This window comes from Fragaria vesca, linkage group LG3, assembly GCF_000184155.1.
Source record: "Fragaria vesca subsp. vesca linkage group LG3, FraVesHawaii_1.0, whole genome shotgun sequence".
NCBI classification, from domain to species: Eukaryota; Viridiplantae; Streptophyta; class Magnoliopsida; order Rosales; family Rosaceae; genus Fragaria; species Fragaria vesca.
In genome coordinates, this window is record NC_020493.1 from 15,678,737 (window position 1) to 15,694,961 (window position 16,225).

Here is a 16,225-nt window from a genome sequence, read left to right on the forward strand (position 1 = left end):
CTATTTGTTTATTGAAATGACATGAGATTTGCTCTACTGAGTTTATGGCTCCACCCCCTTTATGAATTTGTGCAGATGTTACTCTTTGAGGGATAAAAACTTAATACCTAGAAGGGATGAAGTCTAGGAGGAGTAAACTATGGCTTGCTGTTTTTTTTAAATTTCTATTTGTGTAATAAAGCTTAGTTTATAAGCTTTCTTTCCTGTTTGCTGTAAGAACAATATTTATGAAATAAAGTTTACTCCTTCATTAAGTTACCTCTGATTCAAGGGTTCTTATATAACTTTTACTTGTCCAAGGTTTTCTTATCCTTGATAAGTTGAAGTTATTCACATCTTTACTCAGAAAAGAACCATATTTTCTTAACATATCTGAGTTGGGGTGTGACAAGGTAACCCTGGAATCTCCTAGAACACATCACTAAACTCAGAGACTACTGCAATATCCGCAATACCCACGGTACTACCGGTAGCCTCTATGTGTGCCAACACTCCTTCCTACATGATCGTGTCCGACCTATGACAACGATAGCGAAAGCTCAGCTGTCCAGGAATGTGGAATGACACCACCATATCAAAACAATCAATCAAAGCATGATTTGGCCTTAGCCAATTCACTCCCAAAATCACAACATAGGAGCGGTCTGGAATCACAATCAGAGAAGCAAGGAACTCTCTACCACTAATCACTATAGGACATGCTTTATACAAAGTGCCAAGCTCAATAGAGACACCGAGAGGCGAAGAAACACACAAAGATCTAGTAAGCGGAGTTGGAGTCAAGCCTAATGCCCTCACCACCGAGCTAGATATGAAGGAATGGGTTGCCCCCGTATCAAACAAAACTGTAGTAAGCAGATCATAAACAAGAATGGTACATCCCACTCCTGCACCACGTTGACCAATGGCATACACTCTGGCTGGTGCTGGAAGTAATTGTCTCTGCTGAATACCCTGCCCTCCAGCTTGAGGTCGGGTGCAATCCCTGGCAAAATGGCCTACCTGCCCACAACTGAAGCATCCCTGCCTCCTAGGCTTCGTGCATGCCAAAGAGAAGTGGCTCGGCTCACCACAATTGAAACACTTCAAGGGTGCTGTCTGCCTAATAGGTGGAGCCCTAATAGCTGCAGCTGCTGCTCTAGTTGGAGCCAGCTGATGAGTCTGTCACCTCTTCCCATAACCACCTCTGTGGTCCCCCGAACTGCTACTCCCTGCCAGGGCCTTACCCTTCCCTTGAACATCTCTCTGCCTCTCAGTCTCATGCATGGCCTCCTCTTGCTCAACTGCAAGGACACTCTCAACCGCTTCTACCAGAGTAGCAAATCGGTGGGAAGTCACCAATTTCCGGAGCTCATGCCTCAAACCCCGAATGAACTTCTGTGCCAGATCTACTGCATCCATCTCTCTAGCAAAATGATACAGCTGAGAAAACTGGGCCTCATAATCCCTGACACTCATCAAGCCCTACACCAGAGTTATGAACTCAAGCTCCAACTGCTCCCTCACTGTATCAGGAAAATACTTCTCTCGAAAGTGCTGAACAAACCCCTTCCAAGTCAAGGCGGTCACATCTCGAGATCTCTCTACCCCGCTCCACCATACCCGTGCCTCATCCTTGAGAAGAAACGTAGCAATACACATCTTCTCAATCTCCGTACACGTGATCATGGTGAAGTATGTCTCGATGCCCTCTATCCAATAAACAGCTACGAGGTAGTCTGTACCTCCAAGAAAGGAAGGCGCTCCTAACCTGATGACACCCTGAGCCAGCCTGGCCAAACGTAGACCATCATCTACCACAACTGGCATTGGCACCTCCAACACCACCTCCTCCTCAAAGAAATCATCCATAGGTGGAGCCCTACCTCTGCCTCTGGCCCCACCTGCCCCTTTGGCTCTATCGGCCCCTTTGGCTCTATCGGCCCCTCTAGCCCTACCTCGGCCTCTAGCTCTCCCTCGCTGAGGATCCATCACCTAAGAAGTAAGTAAACCTTGGTTAACTCATGCATAAAACTTAAACCAAAGTATAAGTCAAATGCGACATTTATTAACCAAGGCACTAACTCAAGATGGAACACAAAGATTCAAAATCCCACTAACAAAGTACTCTCTACTTTGACATCCTATTGACCTAGAGGCGACACCTAACCCTTCACATACCTAATGACATATTATACCGAAGAGCTTATGATGGTGATCCGCTGCAGTCGGGCTTTCACTCCAAAGTATTGATTATCACCAAATATGTAACCCTCGCTCTGATATCAAACTGTCACACCCCAATTTTCGAAAGATAATTTTTCAAAAATTTGGGCATGATATACCTTAAAATATTAAAATCCCAAAACCTGTTTTAAACAAACTTCAAAGAAACTAAAACTCAATGTGGAAAAGTAAATGTCACACAACTCAATACTAAGTTAAATATTACATTTCCTTGTTTACATAAACTTGAAAATCAAGAAAATGAAAACACTCACATGAGTTTTAATAATGTCTACCCCAAACATAAAAATATACAGTGTACAGCAAAACCCAGCAAAAAACCCTGCCACTAAGCCTCCACCTCAACCCTACTGATCCTCACCTATAGGTCTAACCCTTACACCAAGAATTGGTGCATCGAGTTGTAAACAACAAACCCGGTAAGCTAAAAAGCCCGTATGAGTAATTCTAAAAAAAAAAAAAAAAAAACACAAAACCTCCAACAACCAATTATATTACAAGAGCAATTTATATCAATATCCACAATTCCAACACTTTTTCAAATAACATGTACCCATGAGTCTCAGGTATTATTAAATACCCCTCATAACCTACAACAACAAATTGTGTACCCATGGGTCCCAGATACCATAAGGTATCTCCTATGACCTACACCGACAGACGGACTAGAGCTCTATTCCTAACCGTAACCAATCACCCGGCCAAAGGCTTGGAACCCGGTTTGATTGTCTAATATCAAAACACAAAATAATAATAGCATCTTAACTGTAACCAATCACCTGATTAAAGGCTTGGAACCTGGCTTGGCTATTTATCCAACAATCACAATATCACAACATCATCATCAACAACACAAGATCACATCATAGATTATATCTTTCCACATAGATATATTTACATGAACAAATATAGATATTCCACAAGAATAATCAATAAAATCATGATCACATGAACCTCAAGATAACATAAAAGGAAAACTTGTTTTATCTTACTTATGAGCCATTGGCGATCAAGCTCATATATTTGTAAAAACAAATAATAGCAAAATATTAAATTCAACATCATAATCATTATCATCATCACATGACCATAATAAAATTTGGTTCAAAAGTAAACCTTGGTGAGATTTACTGACCTCAATATCCCGCTGCGTTTCCGCAAAATACAAGAGCAAGCCAACTCACAATTTCACAAATCACCTAAAATTACACAATTAAAAACCTTAGTAAAATTCACAACGAGGATCAAAGTACCCATAACTTAAAGGTTGCCCCAAGAAGGGCAATCCTTCTTCCAAGACCTCCCAAGGTCATTGGACACTCAACAACAACCATACTATCTCCAAGATCAAACTTCCTAAGTTTCCGACCTAATGAACACCATGAACAACTTAGCACCTAAGATGCAAAAATCTAATCAACATACTAGCAACTACAAGGACTAGCCAACACAGCAACCAAAGCTCTCACACTACCCGGACGCTCTCCCACGAGCCGCCACAGGCGGCGGCAAGTGAGCCCCACGCGCCACCCCCAACTTCACAATTTGGGGAAACTCTCAACAGCAAAGTTGAAGCTTGAAGTAAGATGAACAACTTTAATACCTGAGGTTTCAACCAATTTTGACCAGAAACGGCCGGAAAGTTCCCTGAAACACCAACCCGAATCAAACTTCAAAACCTGCAAATCCTGGCTAAAAAACCTCAAAACTTGATTCAATCTATGCCTAGCCACTACCAAGAGGAGGAGAGGATCAAAACTCACCTAGGGTTGCCCCTCGTCGCCGCCGTATACAGCGGTTCCGATCGGAAATGCAGCAGCTCCTTTTCCGGCAAAGGGGCTCCGATTTCGGCGAGCTACACCGAGCAGCAACTACCCAGCCTCTTAGAGGGCACCTGTGGGAGTCGAATGAGACCGGTGGCGATCTATATGGTGGCCGGACGGCGGAGCTAGCTCCGGTCAAAGTTTGGTGTGCGGGTGAACTTGGGAGCAGGAGATAGAGAAGAGAGAGCTGACTTAGGGTTCCCAAAAAATAACTCCCACACATTTTTCTACTTATACTCTTTCCAAAACTGGAAACTAAATTCCTCTGACCATAACTTTCTCATACAATATCCGATTTACGCGTGCTGCATGTCTACGAACTCGTATCGCCAAACTCTACAACTTTCAAGAAGGAAGTTTTCGAAGATAACTTACGGAAAATAAAAACAACTTTTGGCCTCTTAAAAGTCAAAACACCTTAAAATTTATTCCCGAAACTTCAACTTCGCACAAACTAAAGAATTTTCCATAAATAATCCTTCATTAATTATGGGAATAATACAAGGAAAATTGATGTGAAAATCTAAGGTATTACATTGAGAGATAAAGAAATTGATGAGGAGGAGGAAGATAGGAGTTTGGAACCAAAATCGGGTCGAAATTCGAAGGTTGAGGTGGGTTCATGAATTTGGGGATGTCGAAATTTGAAGGTTGATAATGAAGGTCGAATTGTACCTGGGTTTTTTATTTCATAAAACTAGAAGCAGAAGAAGCAAATAGATTTATGTCATATCGAGGTTGAGAGGCATATTAAGGGCATCAATATAGCAGAGTGGAGGTTTATCAAAGTGGGGATTATTGGTCTGTCAAATTTTTCTTCTCTTTCGGTATAGAATACAAATTGGAGGTTGGTTTTGCAGGTTGGGTTGTTGGCTTTGTGTTTCATTGCTTTGCTGGTGTTTGCAGGGTGCTATTTTTTAGTCATGTTGTCACCAAACATGGGTTAGACATATGGTAGAATAAGCCTGACTTGAGTTAGACAATCCCTTGTAGCAAACGTGTTATGGTGTTGGCTTGTGTAGGGTTGGGACTTTCGTCTGGGGCTTGATGGCTGTCAGCGACGTATCTAGGTGGATCTAGGCTGAATGCTGATGACATTATGGCTCAAGTTTTTGTATGGAATCTTGAGGTGCGTGGCTCCGACAACGTGTCTTGACAGATCTGGGCTGATTTTTTATGACAATGTAGCTCAAGTTTCTGTGGAGAATATGAGGTGCGTGGCTAGGCGATTCTAACCAAATAGTGGTGGTGGTGGGTTGGCGTGATTCGTCGCAACGGTGGGTTTCAACAGTTTGGTCAACAACGCTGCAAGTCGGTGATGGTGGAGGCGAGCATATGTTAATTTACGGGTCACTCTTTGGTTGGGCCTTGGGCTGGACGCATTCTGTTTTAGGCTACTTAGGTCTAAATTTGGTCCACGACTTTATGTTAGTCCAATCTAAGCTTATACCTTGTGTATTTACATTAAATCCTTGTATTAAAAACTTAATTTTCTGCCTAAAGTGCTAGTCGCTATGTTTCTTTTTCATAGCTTTAAGAGGAAAATTCAGCAGGAATACCTAAACTATACTACCAAGGCTGAGATGATACCCAAACTTTAAAACGTATCAATGTGATACCAAACTTTAAAAAGTATCAATGTGATCGATACAAAGGGTCTCCGTCTAAAATCAAAGAATATTCTATTAAATGTAAAGAGTATTCTATTAAAGCAAGTCCTAAAAAACCAAAATATAATTTTCTCTTTTATTTATGTGTGTAATTTATTAGTTTATGTTCAATAATAAAATTTGACCGAGAATGGTGGGCCTATGATTTTGAATTATTTACCATAATGCAAATATATAAATATATCCTTTTTACTCAAAGGTAAACAGTTAATTTGCATCATCAATTGGAGAATCAATTTGTACAAAGTTAGATTACATATCAGAAGTTAGACAATTTTATAAAGAATTGCAAGAAGAAAGAGAAAAATTAAGAAAACTAAAAGAATTTTGATCTAAGCTTCATAGAAGTACAAAAAATTATTGGGATATTATCTATCAGATCCATAAAAGGATCTATCAAATAGAAGAAGAGGTCAAAATTCTCAAAGAAACGTTCGAAGACGATCAAAAACCTCTTGATTATTTGAGCATCGGTTAGATCCCCCTAGCTAGTATCAGAGCCTGCTTTGCTCAAAACAGGTAAAAAAACAGGCTTATGCCACAAAGTTGGCTTCTCTTGACAAACAAAAGAGAATCTAAACTTATAAGTTATCAGTCCTATTGTACTACAAAGGGAAATGATAAGTAGGAAGTATGCTTTCATACAAGGCATATTCAATACTCCAGTGAATACACTTGTAGAGTATTAAATACTCTCTATGACGAGCATATTCATGTCCAGAAAGAGATCAGAGTAGAAAAGCTTGATCCAGCAAGACCAAGCTTAATCGAGTTCCTAGATCATTTCTTTGGGGATAAAACCTCTGAAAAGGTAACAGAACAACTCGAGAGATTTAATCTAAGGATTAATCAACCTGAGGAAATAAATTCAAAAATTGCTAGGCTTGAAATCAAGCTAGATTATCTCAAAGAAAAACAATATTTGATAGATATTGAAAAGAAATTAATCTGCACTGAGAATCTTACAAACAATATTCATCAGCAAGCAGCGGAACTAAGAAATACACAGGAAAACCTAAAAAGCTTTAGAAACTCTTATTTCCTAGATACGATGAACCAATGAGTAGATCTAAATGTAAAACAGGAAGATGTTAAAGCTGTAAGCTTTTGTCGTCATATAGAAAAACTTGCTGAAAATGTGGAAGCAATAATTTATCAGCAGAATTATAATATCACTTATCTCCAAGAGATAGAGATAGGTACCGACCTCGAAATTCAATTTTGAGAGTTACATAGCAAGATTTCAAATCTACAAAAGATTGTAGAAAAAATGAAAGAAGAAGAAAGTTATGAGAAGATCAATGAAGAATCGCTAGCTCAAAATGTAGCTAGTAAAATTGTCATACATTCTCCACCTCCACCAATGGGAGAAAGTAGACTAAGGTTTAGTGAACCAAAGCTACTTGAATGGAAAACATCGAAAACATCAAAATCCACAACAAAGAGAGATGTGAAAATGCTGAGCAGTATCCTCAGTAAAAGGAACACAGTTCCGGTACAACTAATAAACGCTCAAGAATTTGAGAATAATGAAATCAAATCTAGTGTGCGAGAAGCATCTGCTTTTAGATTTAAATTCAATGAGATCTATAAGAAAATATCTTTCATTATGGATTGTCACAGATTCAAGATACTATAATTAACTGTTCCAGCCATAGGTGGGGAAACAGACATCAGATTAATAACTCCAAAGGAAGTAAGTGAAGTTTTCCAGAAAAAATATTTCTATATGCATATTGGAGCAGTCCAAGTAGGAATAAAACTATTAGCTAGAGATGAAATTGACTGTTCTGTTCTATGTGTCTTACAAGATGATAGAATAACAGATTTTAAGAAAAGTCTATTAGGAACAGTAGAAGCTTCCTTCTGTAACCAAGTTGCATATTTCAATATGTTTTCAAACTTCACAACGCATCTCAGAGATGCTGCTCACTGTCTAAGACTGAGAATTAAGATAGATGGGATTTCTATGAAGAAAGGAATGATGAAACTAGCAATAGATTATCAAATGTAACTCCCAATATATACCAGGTTTCTAAATAGCCCTAAGATTACTACATCTGTTCTAACCAACCCAAAAAATAATTATCAGCAAAAACATGCCACAAATTGGCAAGTAACATTCCCAAAAGAATGGAATCTGACCCCTCATGTTAAGCAGCTTGAAAGTACCAATGCTTCAATTTATGAAGACATGAGAGGAAAAATAAGCTTATAGTTTCATAGGCATTCATTTGCTATGAAGAAGCTAGCTCCTCTAAAACCAAATCGATTTTTCATGAAGAATTTTTTGAAGAAGAAGACACTTAAAGACCTATGAAAATGTTTAGAGCAGATGAACTAAAAGGATTGTATGCACAAGCTGAGACTTGTGAATCCATAAAAGAATTGGAGAAAATCATGAATAAGGTTTCTCAAATTCAACCTGGAAAGAATAAGAGGAAGATTATCCCCTATCAAGCAGCAAAAGAAGAGCCAAATACATCATCCTCCATGGATACAGGAGAATGTGAAAGACAGGCTCCTGTAGAAGGTGGTCATACCATAGTGCAAAATATTACAAACAATCCGACCAAGATCATTCAAGAAAAAATATCAAGCTTCCAAAAGAACAAACTCCTACAGGAAGGAATGGAGAGCGAAGTTCTCAGAAGTATATCTCTACCGAACCTAAATGGGGACAGTCAGTATCCGAACGAGGAGTTTATCTGGATTTACACCAGGTAGGAGATAAAAGAAAGACAATAGATAACTGGGTTGCTAGTTTAAAGTTAACTCAAGCTCTAGTGTTATCAAAATATGCCTACGAGGATGCTCATGCATATTATGAGTCAACCTTAACTGGAATAATCCATAAATGGTATCAGTCATTTAAGAAAAGTTTGAAATGGGTTGATTGGGCAGTCAAGTTAGCTCAGACTAATAGTCCTTTAGATTTTGCAATGTCTATTTATGCACAATTATATGGAGATGTCACTGGGCATAGCGAGCAATCTAAAGAACGGGCCAAAACAAATATTCAAAAATTGAGTATTTGTAACATGAGGTTTTTTTAGGAATATACCAATGAATTCCAAAACTACTACTACACTATTGGAGACATTGAAAATGACGAACTCGTCATAATATATTATAGAAAATTGCCAGAACCCTAGAATGACACAGTTGCACAATCTTTAGAAGAAAACCCCCTTAAGTATTTTACTGTAGGAGGAATAGCAGAAAGAGTTAGATATCTCCTAAGAAAGCAATGTACAGAAAAAAGATATCCAAAACTGCAAAAAAGCAACTCAGGGGAGTTGAAAATATGTGTCCAAAGATACTGGATACACCAACACAGTGGGGATGTCATATTCCTAAAGAAAGAAAATACAGAAAGAAGTTATCTGGCAGCAAGCAAGGTGGAAAATTTGCTTATAAAAAGAAGTATAAGTTCAGAAAGAGTTCTAAATATAAGAAAGAAAAATCTTCTCCTAGAAAGAGATTTTTTAAGAAGAAAAAGAAGACAAATTCTTCCTCTTGAGAGGTAAAGAAGTGTAGATGTTAGCTTTGCAAGGCAGAAGGATATTATGCAAATGAGTGTCCTAAAAAAGACAAGAGGTCTTCTAAAACCTTAATTGCTGAATATGATGAAGCAATAGAATAAGCTAATCTAAAAGGCTTTGAAGTCGCATTTTCTGATGAAGAGAATGAATCAATATATTTTCTTGAGTACCCATCAAAAAGTGAACGGGAAGTATTTTAGAAAGTTCTGAAGAAGAAGAAGAAAATAGGGCGATATCCCATATTTTTATTACAGATACAAAATTGGAAGGGAGAAACCTCTGATATTATCAGTACCTTCCATCCCAATCAGGGAAAATTTACATGTGACTATTGCAAATGTGATGATAATAATACAATCCTAATGTTTTGTGAAAGTATAGGAGAAACTTATCATCGAGAATGTTTCGTTGTAGAACTAAGAAGAAAAACCAAAGATAATGATGCTCATATATCCTGGTAGAAAAGGAATATAATGTATTCCATAAACAAGAACAAGAAAAGAACCTTGAAGAAGATATAAAAAGATGAAGTTAGTGACTTCATTTAGCCAAAACAAAGAAATAAAAGAATCTCTTGAGTCGTCCATCAAAGAAACTAATTTGAGGAGTGTCAGTCATTTCATAGAATTACTTGATGCTTCAGGAGAGCAAGAGCAAGTAAAGTAAATCCAGACAAGCATATATAGCAATTATATTACTATAGAATTGAAGTTTCCCAATTACAAGAATAGGTATCATCTACATGCATTTGTAGATAGTGGTTCAGGATACACTCTTGCTAAAAGATATGCAATCCCTAAAGAATATTGGGAAAAATCTCCAAGATCAGTAATTGGAATTGCAATGGAAGAGAAAGAAATAGTCTTGGACACTATGGCCCGAAATGTGAAAATTTCCTTAGGAGGAGGAAATTTTATATTAAGGTTCTTTGGTAGTATGAAGGCCAAAGCGCTAATTTGTTGATTGGAAATGACTTCCTTCTTCAACAAAGAGTAACTCAAACACCACAAATAAATGGGTTTGAGAAAAATCGAAAATTCTATTGGGAATCTCGATTAACAGACGCGGTGCGCGTTACAGGTAAAGGATTTACATATCAATATCAGAAGTCGTCAGCGAATAGTGGTGATTATAAGCCAGTTTTACTATTACAAGACCAGCTTAAAGGTCATAGTGAAATATTGGTAAACAAAGCAACGAGTTCAGAAGACTCATAACCAAAGGAAAATTCTGAATATCAAATTTCTGACAATGAGAGTTCTGATGGAGAGGAAGAATATATCAGAAAGCATAACTTAAAAGTATATGCTAACAAGATAGAACAAAAGAAAATCCCGACTCTCTCAGAAATAGAAAAATTGCTGAAACCAGTAATCAGTGAAGATCCTCAGTTGTTCTAGGAAAGAGCCCCAATATATTGTTAGCTAAAAACGCATGATGCAAATGCTATCTGTTATGTTAAGGCCATCCCTCATTATAGGGAAAAAGATAGGAAAGAGATGGAAAATCAGATCCAAGAGCTACTTGAAAAGATGTTAATCATGTCTTCAAATAGTCCTCATCATGCTCCGGTATTCTTGGTGAGAAATCATGCTGAACAACTGAGAGAAAAAGCTAGGATGGTAATTGATTACAAGGATGTAAACAAAAAGACCGTTAAAGACGGTCAAATAGCTCAGGTGAGAGTCCTCAACAACAGGCTTAAAGGAGCAAAAATATTCTCCAAGTTTGATGCAAAATCAGGCTTCTGACAGGATAAAATGCATCCAGATTCCATTGCTGTAACGGCTTTTGGAACTCCTCAAGGCATTATGAATGGTTAGTTATGCCATTTGGCCTTAAGCAAGCCCTGCCTATTTTCCAAAGGAAAATGGATAATATCTTCAAGCCCTACTCAGATTTTTGCATAGTTTATACAAATGACATTCTTGTCTTCTTCAGAACTATGAATGAGCATTTAAAGCACTTAGAACAAGTGTGTAAACTTATTGTCCATGAGGGAATCATCGTTGGACAGAAAAAGATTCACCTCATAAAGGGAGAAATTGATTTCCTGGGCATTCATGTTAAGGATGGAGAGATTCGTCTCCAAGAACATGTTGTCAAGAAAATTAGCCACTTTCCAGACAGAATTCCAGATGCAAAATCTCTGCAAAAATTTTTAGGAGTTGTTAATTTTGCGAGAGACTTTATTCCTCAAGTCCGTGGCTTCACTGCACTTCTCTCTCCAAAAACAAGTTCTAAAAAGAAAAAGAAATTGTCTAAACAGTGTCTCACATTTTAAAGAAGCAAAACTTTGGTATCTCATCTTCAGAAAACTTCAAAGCAGTATCTCACGCTCTTACCTCGACCAAAGTTTGGTATCTAGAACCATTAACTTCGTTAAAAAGACTGAAGGCAGCCATTTTTATTCATAAAATGACCAATTTACCCTTCATTTTTTACTTTTGTTTTTCATTTTATATAATAATAAAAAATATAAAAAATTCATAATGGTACCTTATCTTTTCTTGCTCATAAACTTTGGTACTTCAAGTTTTGAAAACAACAGAACGGTAGACCCAATTTTAGTATTTTTAGTCGTAACCTCCAATAGGGTAACTGTCAGCCGGCCATTTTTTATGGGTATTTTTCATCTCTTCATATTTTAATTCATTATTTTTTCTCTAAATATATATTTCATTTTTTTTATAATAAAAATGAGGTACCGTTATGACTAATTTCTCTTTTTATTATATAAAAAGAATAACTAAAACAAAAACTCAAGGGTATATTGGTCATTTTATGAATAAAAATGGTTGCCGTTAATTTTTTTAACGGAGCTAACAGTTCTAGATACCAAACTTTTATCGAGGTAAGAACGTGAGTTACTGTTTTAAAGTTTATAGAATGTGAGATACCAAAGCTTTGCTTCTTCAAATTGTGAGACACTGTTTGGACTATTTTTCCAAAAAGAAATGGTCATTCACAGAAGATGACAGTAATACTGTCAAAAAAATCAAAGAATTAACAAAAAACCTTCCTCCTTTACAGTTGCCTGAAGTAGGAGATCTGATTATCTGATGCAAATGATTATTACTGGGCAGGAGTTGCTTTAGTTGTTGCTCCCGATACCAATCATGAAAAGATTTGTAAATTTCTTTCAGGAAAGTTTAACACAGCAAAGTTAAACTATTCCACTAGAGACAAGAAAGTCTTTGCCTTAATTAAAAGCATTAAGGGTGCTGAGGCATTCTTAGGAAATAAATTTGTAGTTAGAACTGATAATAAGAGAGTAAAAAAATTTCAACACCTACAAATTAACTGATGTTGCTGATAGAGGAAGAGTTTTGAGATGATAGATGTTTTTAACTTAATATAAATATGATGTTGAAATAGTTGCAGGTGACAAGAATTATCTGCATGTCGCTCTTATAAGAGAAATGACGATGTTTGAGAGAGAAGGTCACAATCCAAGAAACCGAACACCTGAATCTGAAGATAAGAGTCTTTGGGAAATATATAAGAGCGGTGATAAAACCGTAGGACCTCTCCATGACGGACCAGGTTATCAATACATTGTATCTTATGGAGCTACAAAGTCAAGTCACTCTTCTGAAAGAATCAAGCCAAAACCGAATTATGGTTGGGATGAGCATTCAGACAATTCTAAACACATACTATAAGATGAAGGTCGATCTGGTGCATCCAACGAAGAGGAAAAGCTTGCAAAGGAGTTCTTGCTGTATCCTAAAGGTATAGCCTCAACTAACCGATCTCAGGGTAAAAGATCGCTAGCCATCTCAAACGGCAGACGGTAAAGGCATGTCAAGCCCGTTTATGGCTGCTGCTTTGCCAAAAAGCAGAAGAGCCCCTTTTGGGGCAAATAAACTACCTGTAGTTACTAGGAAGAAGGTTATTCATGATCAGCCAGTATTCAGGACAGATAGGTTATTGGTCTTTAAGCAGAAGATTATTATGGATAATATTCTACATGTGTTCTACAAGGAAAATGAAGCTCACTTGCTTCAAACCCTTAAGGCATTAACATAAGAATTGTATGGACTCCATACAAAGGATAAATGTGTTCCAGCGGAAAACTCCAAGGTTTCATACCTTGAAAATCCTGAAAGTGTTAAAGTCCCTATTCTAGCGCTAAAAGAATCTGAATGGTACAGCTTCCATAATCTCTTAGGAGGTTTTGAAAGTAAAGACGCCCTTCCACATATGTTATCAGCAGTTCCTGGCCCATATTATGGGAGATATTTGGTGGATGTTCAAGCAGAGCATCCTTATAAACACAAGTTATGGCTTGTGGAAAATGGTTTTGTTCTTAACCTTTAGACAAAAACTAATGAGGATTGAAGGGTCTCCAGAATATAATATCTGAAGCCGTCAAGAATATCAGACCTGATGGATGTATCCTAAGGTTAAAATTCATATCAACTCCTCCATAGTGGACAATGGTGATGGAAAGATAAATTATATTTCTCCATATCATTATGTCAGGTTAATACAGAGTCCAATTCAAAAACCAGCTGTTGCAACTGACAATGGTAGACCAAATTAGAGCATCCCTTGGATGAAGGCTATGGCTAGTATGAGTATCAAAAATGTGGTCCTAAGGGATTATGATTCAAGTTTTCTAGCAAGTGGAGAAAAGATAATGATCACTTGCTATAATCATCCACCTCCAGAGAATTGTGATTTTTTCACGGCTCTTATGAGAAATGAGGTTGATTGCACACTAGCTACTATTGGCTAGAAAAGATCGAGACGAATGAGAAGTATAAGATTCCTTATCCCTATGACTCAAATCTCGATATTGAAGAAGATGACACAACACGTGAATGGGAATACAGTGGGCCAAATTCGTCAGCAGGATACGACAAAGGAGAATATCACAATCTCACAAATAGGATAGTAGGATGAACGGTCACCGACGCATCAAGAAAAGAAAGGTTTTCCTTCTGATAAGAAGTGAGTGACTACCGACGCAAGAAGACAAGAGACTTTACTTTTTCAAAAGTAAAGTTATCAGGATAATATTCCTTTGTCGTCCACTTAGTATAGGAGAGTTTTAATTTTAGTTTGGAGTTTGCTCCCTATATAAAGAGCCTTAGGCGTCAATAGGAAAGCATCAGAAACTTGAGATAGAAGTTCGAAGTTCTCTCAATCTTTCTCAAGAAGTAAGATAACCAGAATACAGTTCTTGTAGTATAGTGTGAGAATAAGAGAGTGTTGTGTGTTGTAATCATCTGGTATAGAGTGTTTTTATTTTACAAGTAAATGTTTATCTTGTAATTATAAGTATGAATAACTAAACAACTTTTTAGCTGTTTACCTGAGCGCGAGGCTCTAGGTTTTGTATTTGTATTTATGTTGAATTAAATAAACTCTATCTTGTGCTCCTTAATACGTCACAAAAATATATATTTAGTTGTTATATGCATAGTTAGGTTGTTTGCTTAGTGTCTTGTTAATACTTTGCTTTTATGAACTAAGTTTTTTTTTTCATGTTAATAGATAACAGTGATTTCGCCATAATTAGTAACCAATTAGATAGGAGGTCGTTAGGTGAAATGTTGGCATGTTGAAAGCTAGTTCTTAGGATGAAAGATCTTAGTTTCATAAAGTAAGGTAAGATTAAGAAAAAAAAGAAAAAAAAAACATTTTTACTCCTTATGTTAACAGAATAACTAAAAATCTTAACATAGGTACTTCTTTAATAGCAGAAGTAAAGTTCAGGTACTACATTGATATGAATAAAAGTTTGGGTATCACATTGGTAGGTGCCCTATAGTTAGGGGACTACTGGTGAAGAAACCTCTAATTAGGTTTAAACATCTAGCTTTAATTAGGTTTTCATAGTTTGAATATAATATCAAACGCTATATGAATGAAGAGAAATTCTTACATGGGGCAAACGCACCACGTGGTTGGTGCGACCCTCCATTCACATATTGACATTTGTCCCTTTTTACCACCTCATCTCTCCGCTGAGAAGAAAAAAAAAGCAAAAATGGATTTGTGTTCTCCGATCAAAACCAAACCAGCAATAACAGGTTCTGACTATCTCCCCAATCAATTACACCATCTCCTCTCTCAGTCTCCCTCTATCCCACCGCCAGTTCGATCTACTCCAAATCGAAATCAAACCCAACACATAATTTTTTTTCTTCTTCTCTGAAATTCTAAAATACCCAGATGCGATCGATGAATTGGAACAAAGGACTACTCTGAGAATTGATGTGGGGGTTTTTGTTCCAATTGGTTTGCCGGCGACGGGATCGGCTGGTTTCATGGCAGCGGGTTTTGCACGGCTTAATGAATGTGAGATTTGCAGGGCTCTGAGGCGGTGGGTTTCTGCAAGACAAGATGGCGGCGGGTAGTAGTGCTCAGGGTCGAAGGTGGTTGCAGGTTTAGGGTGACCAGTTTGATGACGATGGACGCGCAAAGGTAGAAGAGGTGGTTTGGTTTTGATTGGAGCCAACCTGGTGATTTGATCGGATATAGGAATCCGATTTCCTCTTCTTCCTTTTTTCAGGAGCAGAGTTGACATAGGAAAAAAAACCACATGTTCGTATGTGAGTGGCTAGTCGCACCAGCCACGTGGTGCGTTGGCCGCACCGAAGATTTTCTCATGAATGAAACCCAACTCCTAACTAGTATGATAAATTCCTGACAATATAGCTTTTGAAACCTAACTCGTAAGGGATACCTGTGGATTTTAGTTCGAATACTTTATGACCTATCTATACGGGTTACTAATTTTACTATTTTTGGTACTGGTAAACGTAACTGAGCTGCCTTACCACGCGTTAAACTCTTATTGCCAAGTCACAGCCTCACAGGTACTTTGACTGCTGCAATTCTTCTCCTTCCTCCCCAAACACAACACCCCAGAATTCCGAAAAGACTCCATTTCTGACAGAGACAGAAGCAGAGAGAGAGAGAGAGAGAGAGAGAGAGAGAGAGAGAG

General features: G+C 37.6%; 1 protein-coding gene across 1 annotated transcript in view; it reads left to right on the forward strand.

The window, feature by feature from the left end:
• The first annotated feature begins 8,041 nt into the window (after positions 1–8,041).
• Positions 8,042–16,225, forward strand: part of LOC101314264 (beta-(1,2)-xylosyltransferase-like) — a 10,682-nt gene continuing 2,498 nt past the window's right edge. Inside the window, exons 1-3 of the mRNA XM_004295808.1 lie at positions 8,042–8,442; positions 10,745–10,943; positions 11,019–11,082. Coding sequence (XP_004295856.1) covers positions 8,042–8,442; positions 10,745–10,943; positions 11,019–11,082 — 664 coding nt within the window. The remainder of the gene's footprint in view (positions 8,443–10,744; positions 10,944–11,018; positions 11,083–16,225) is intronic.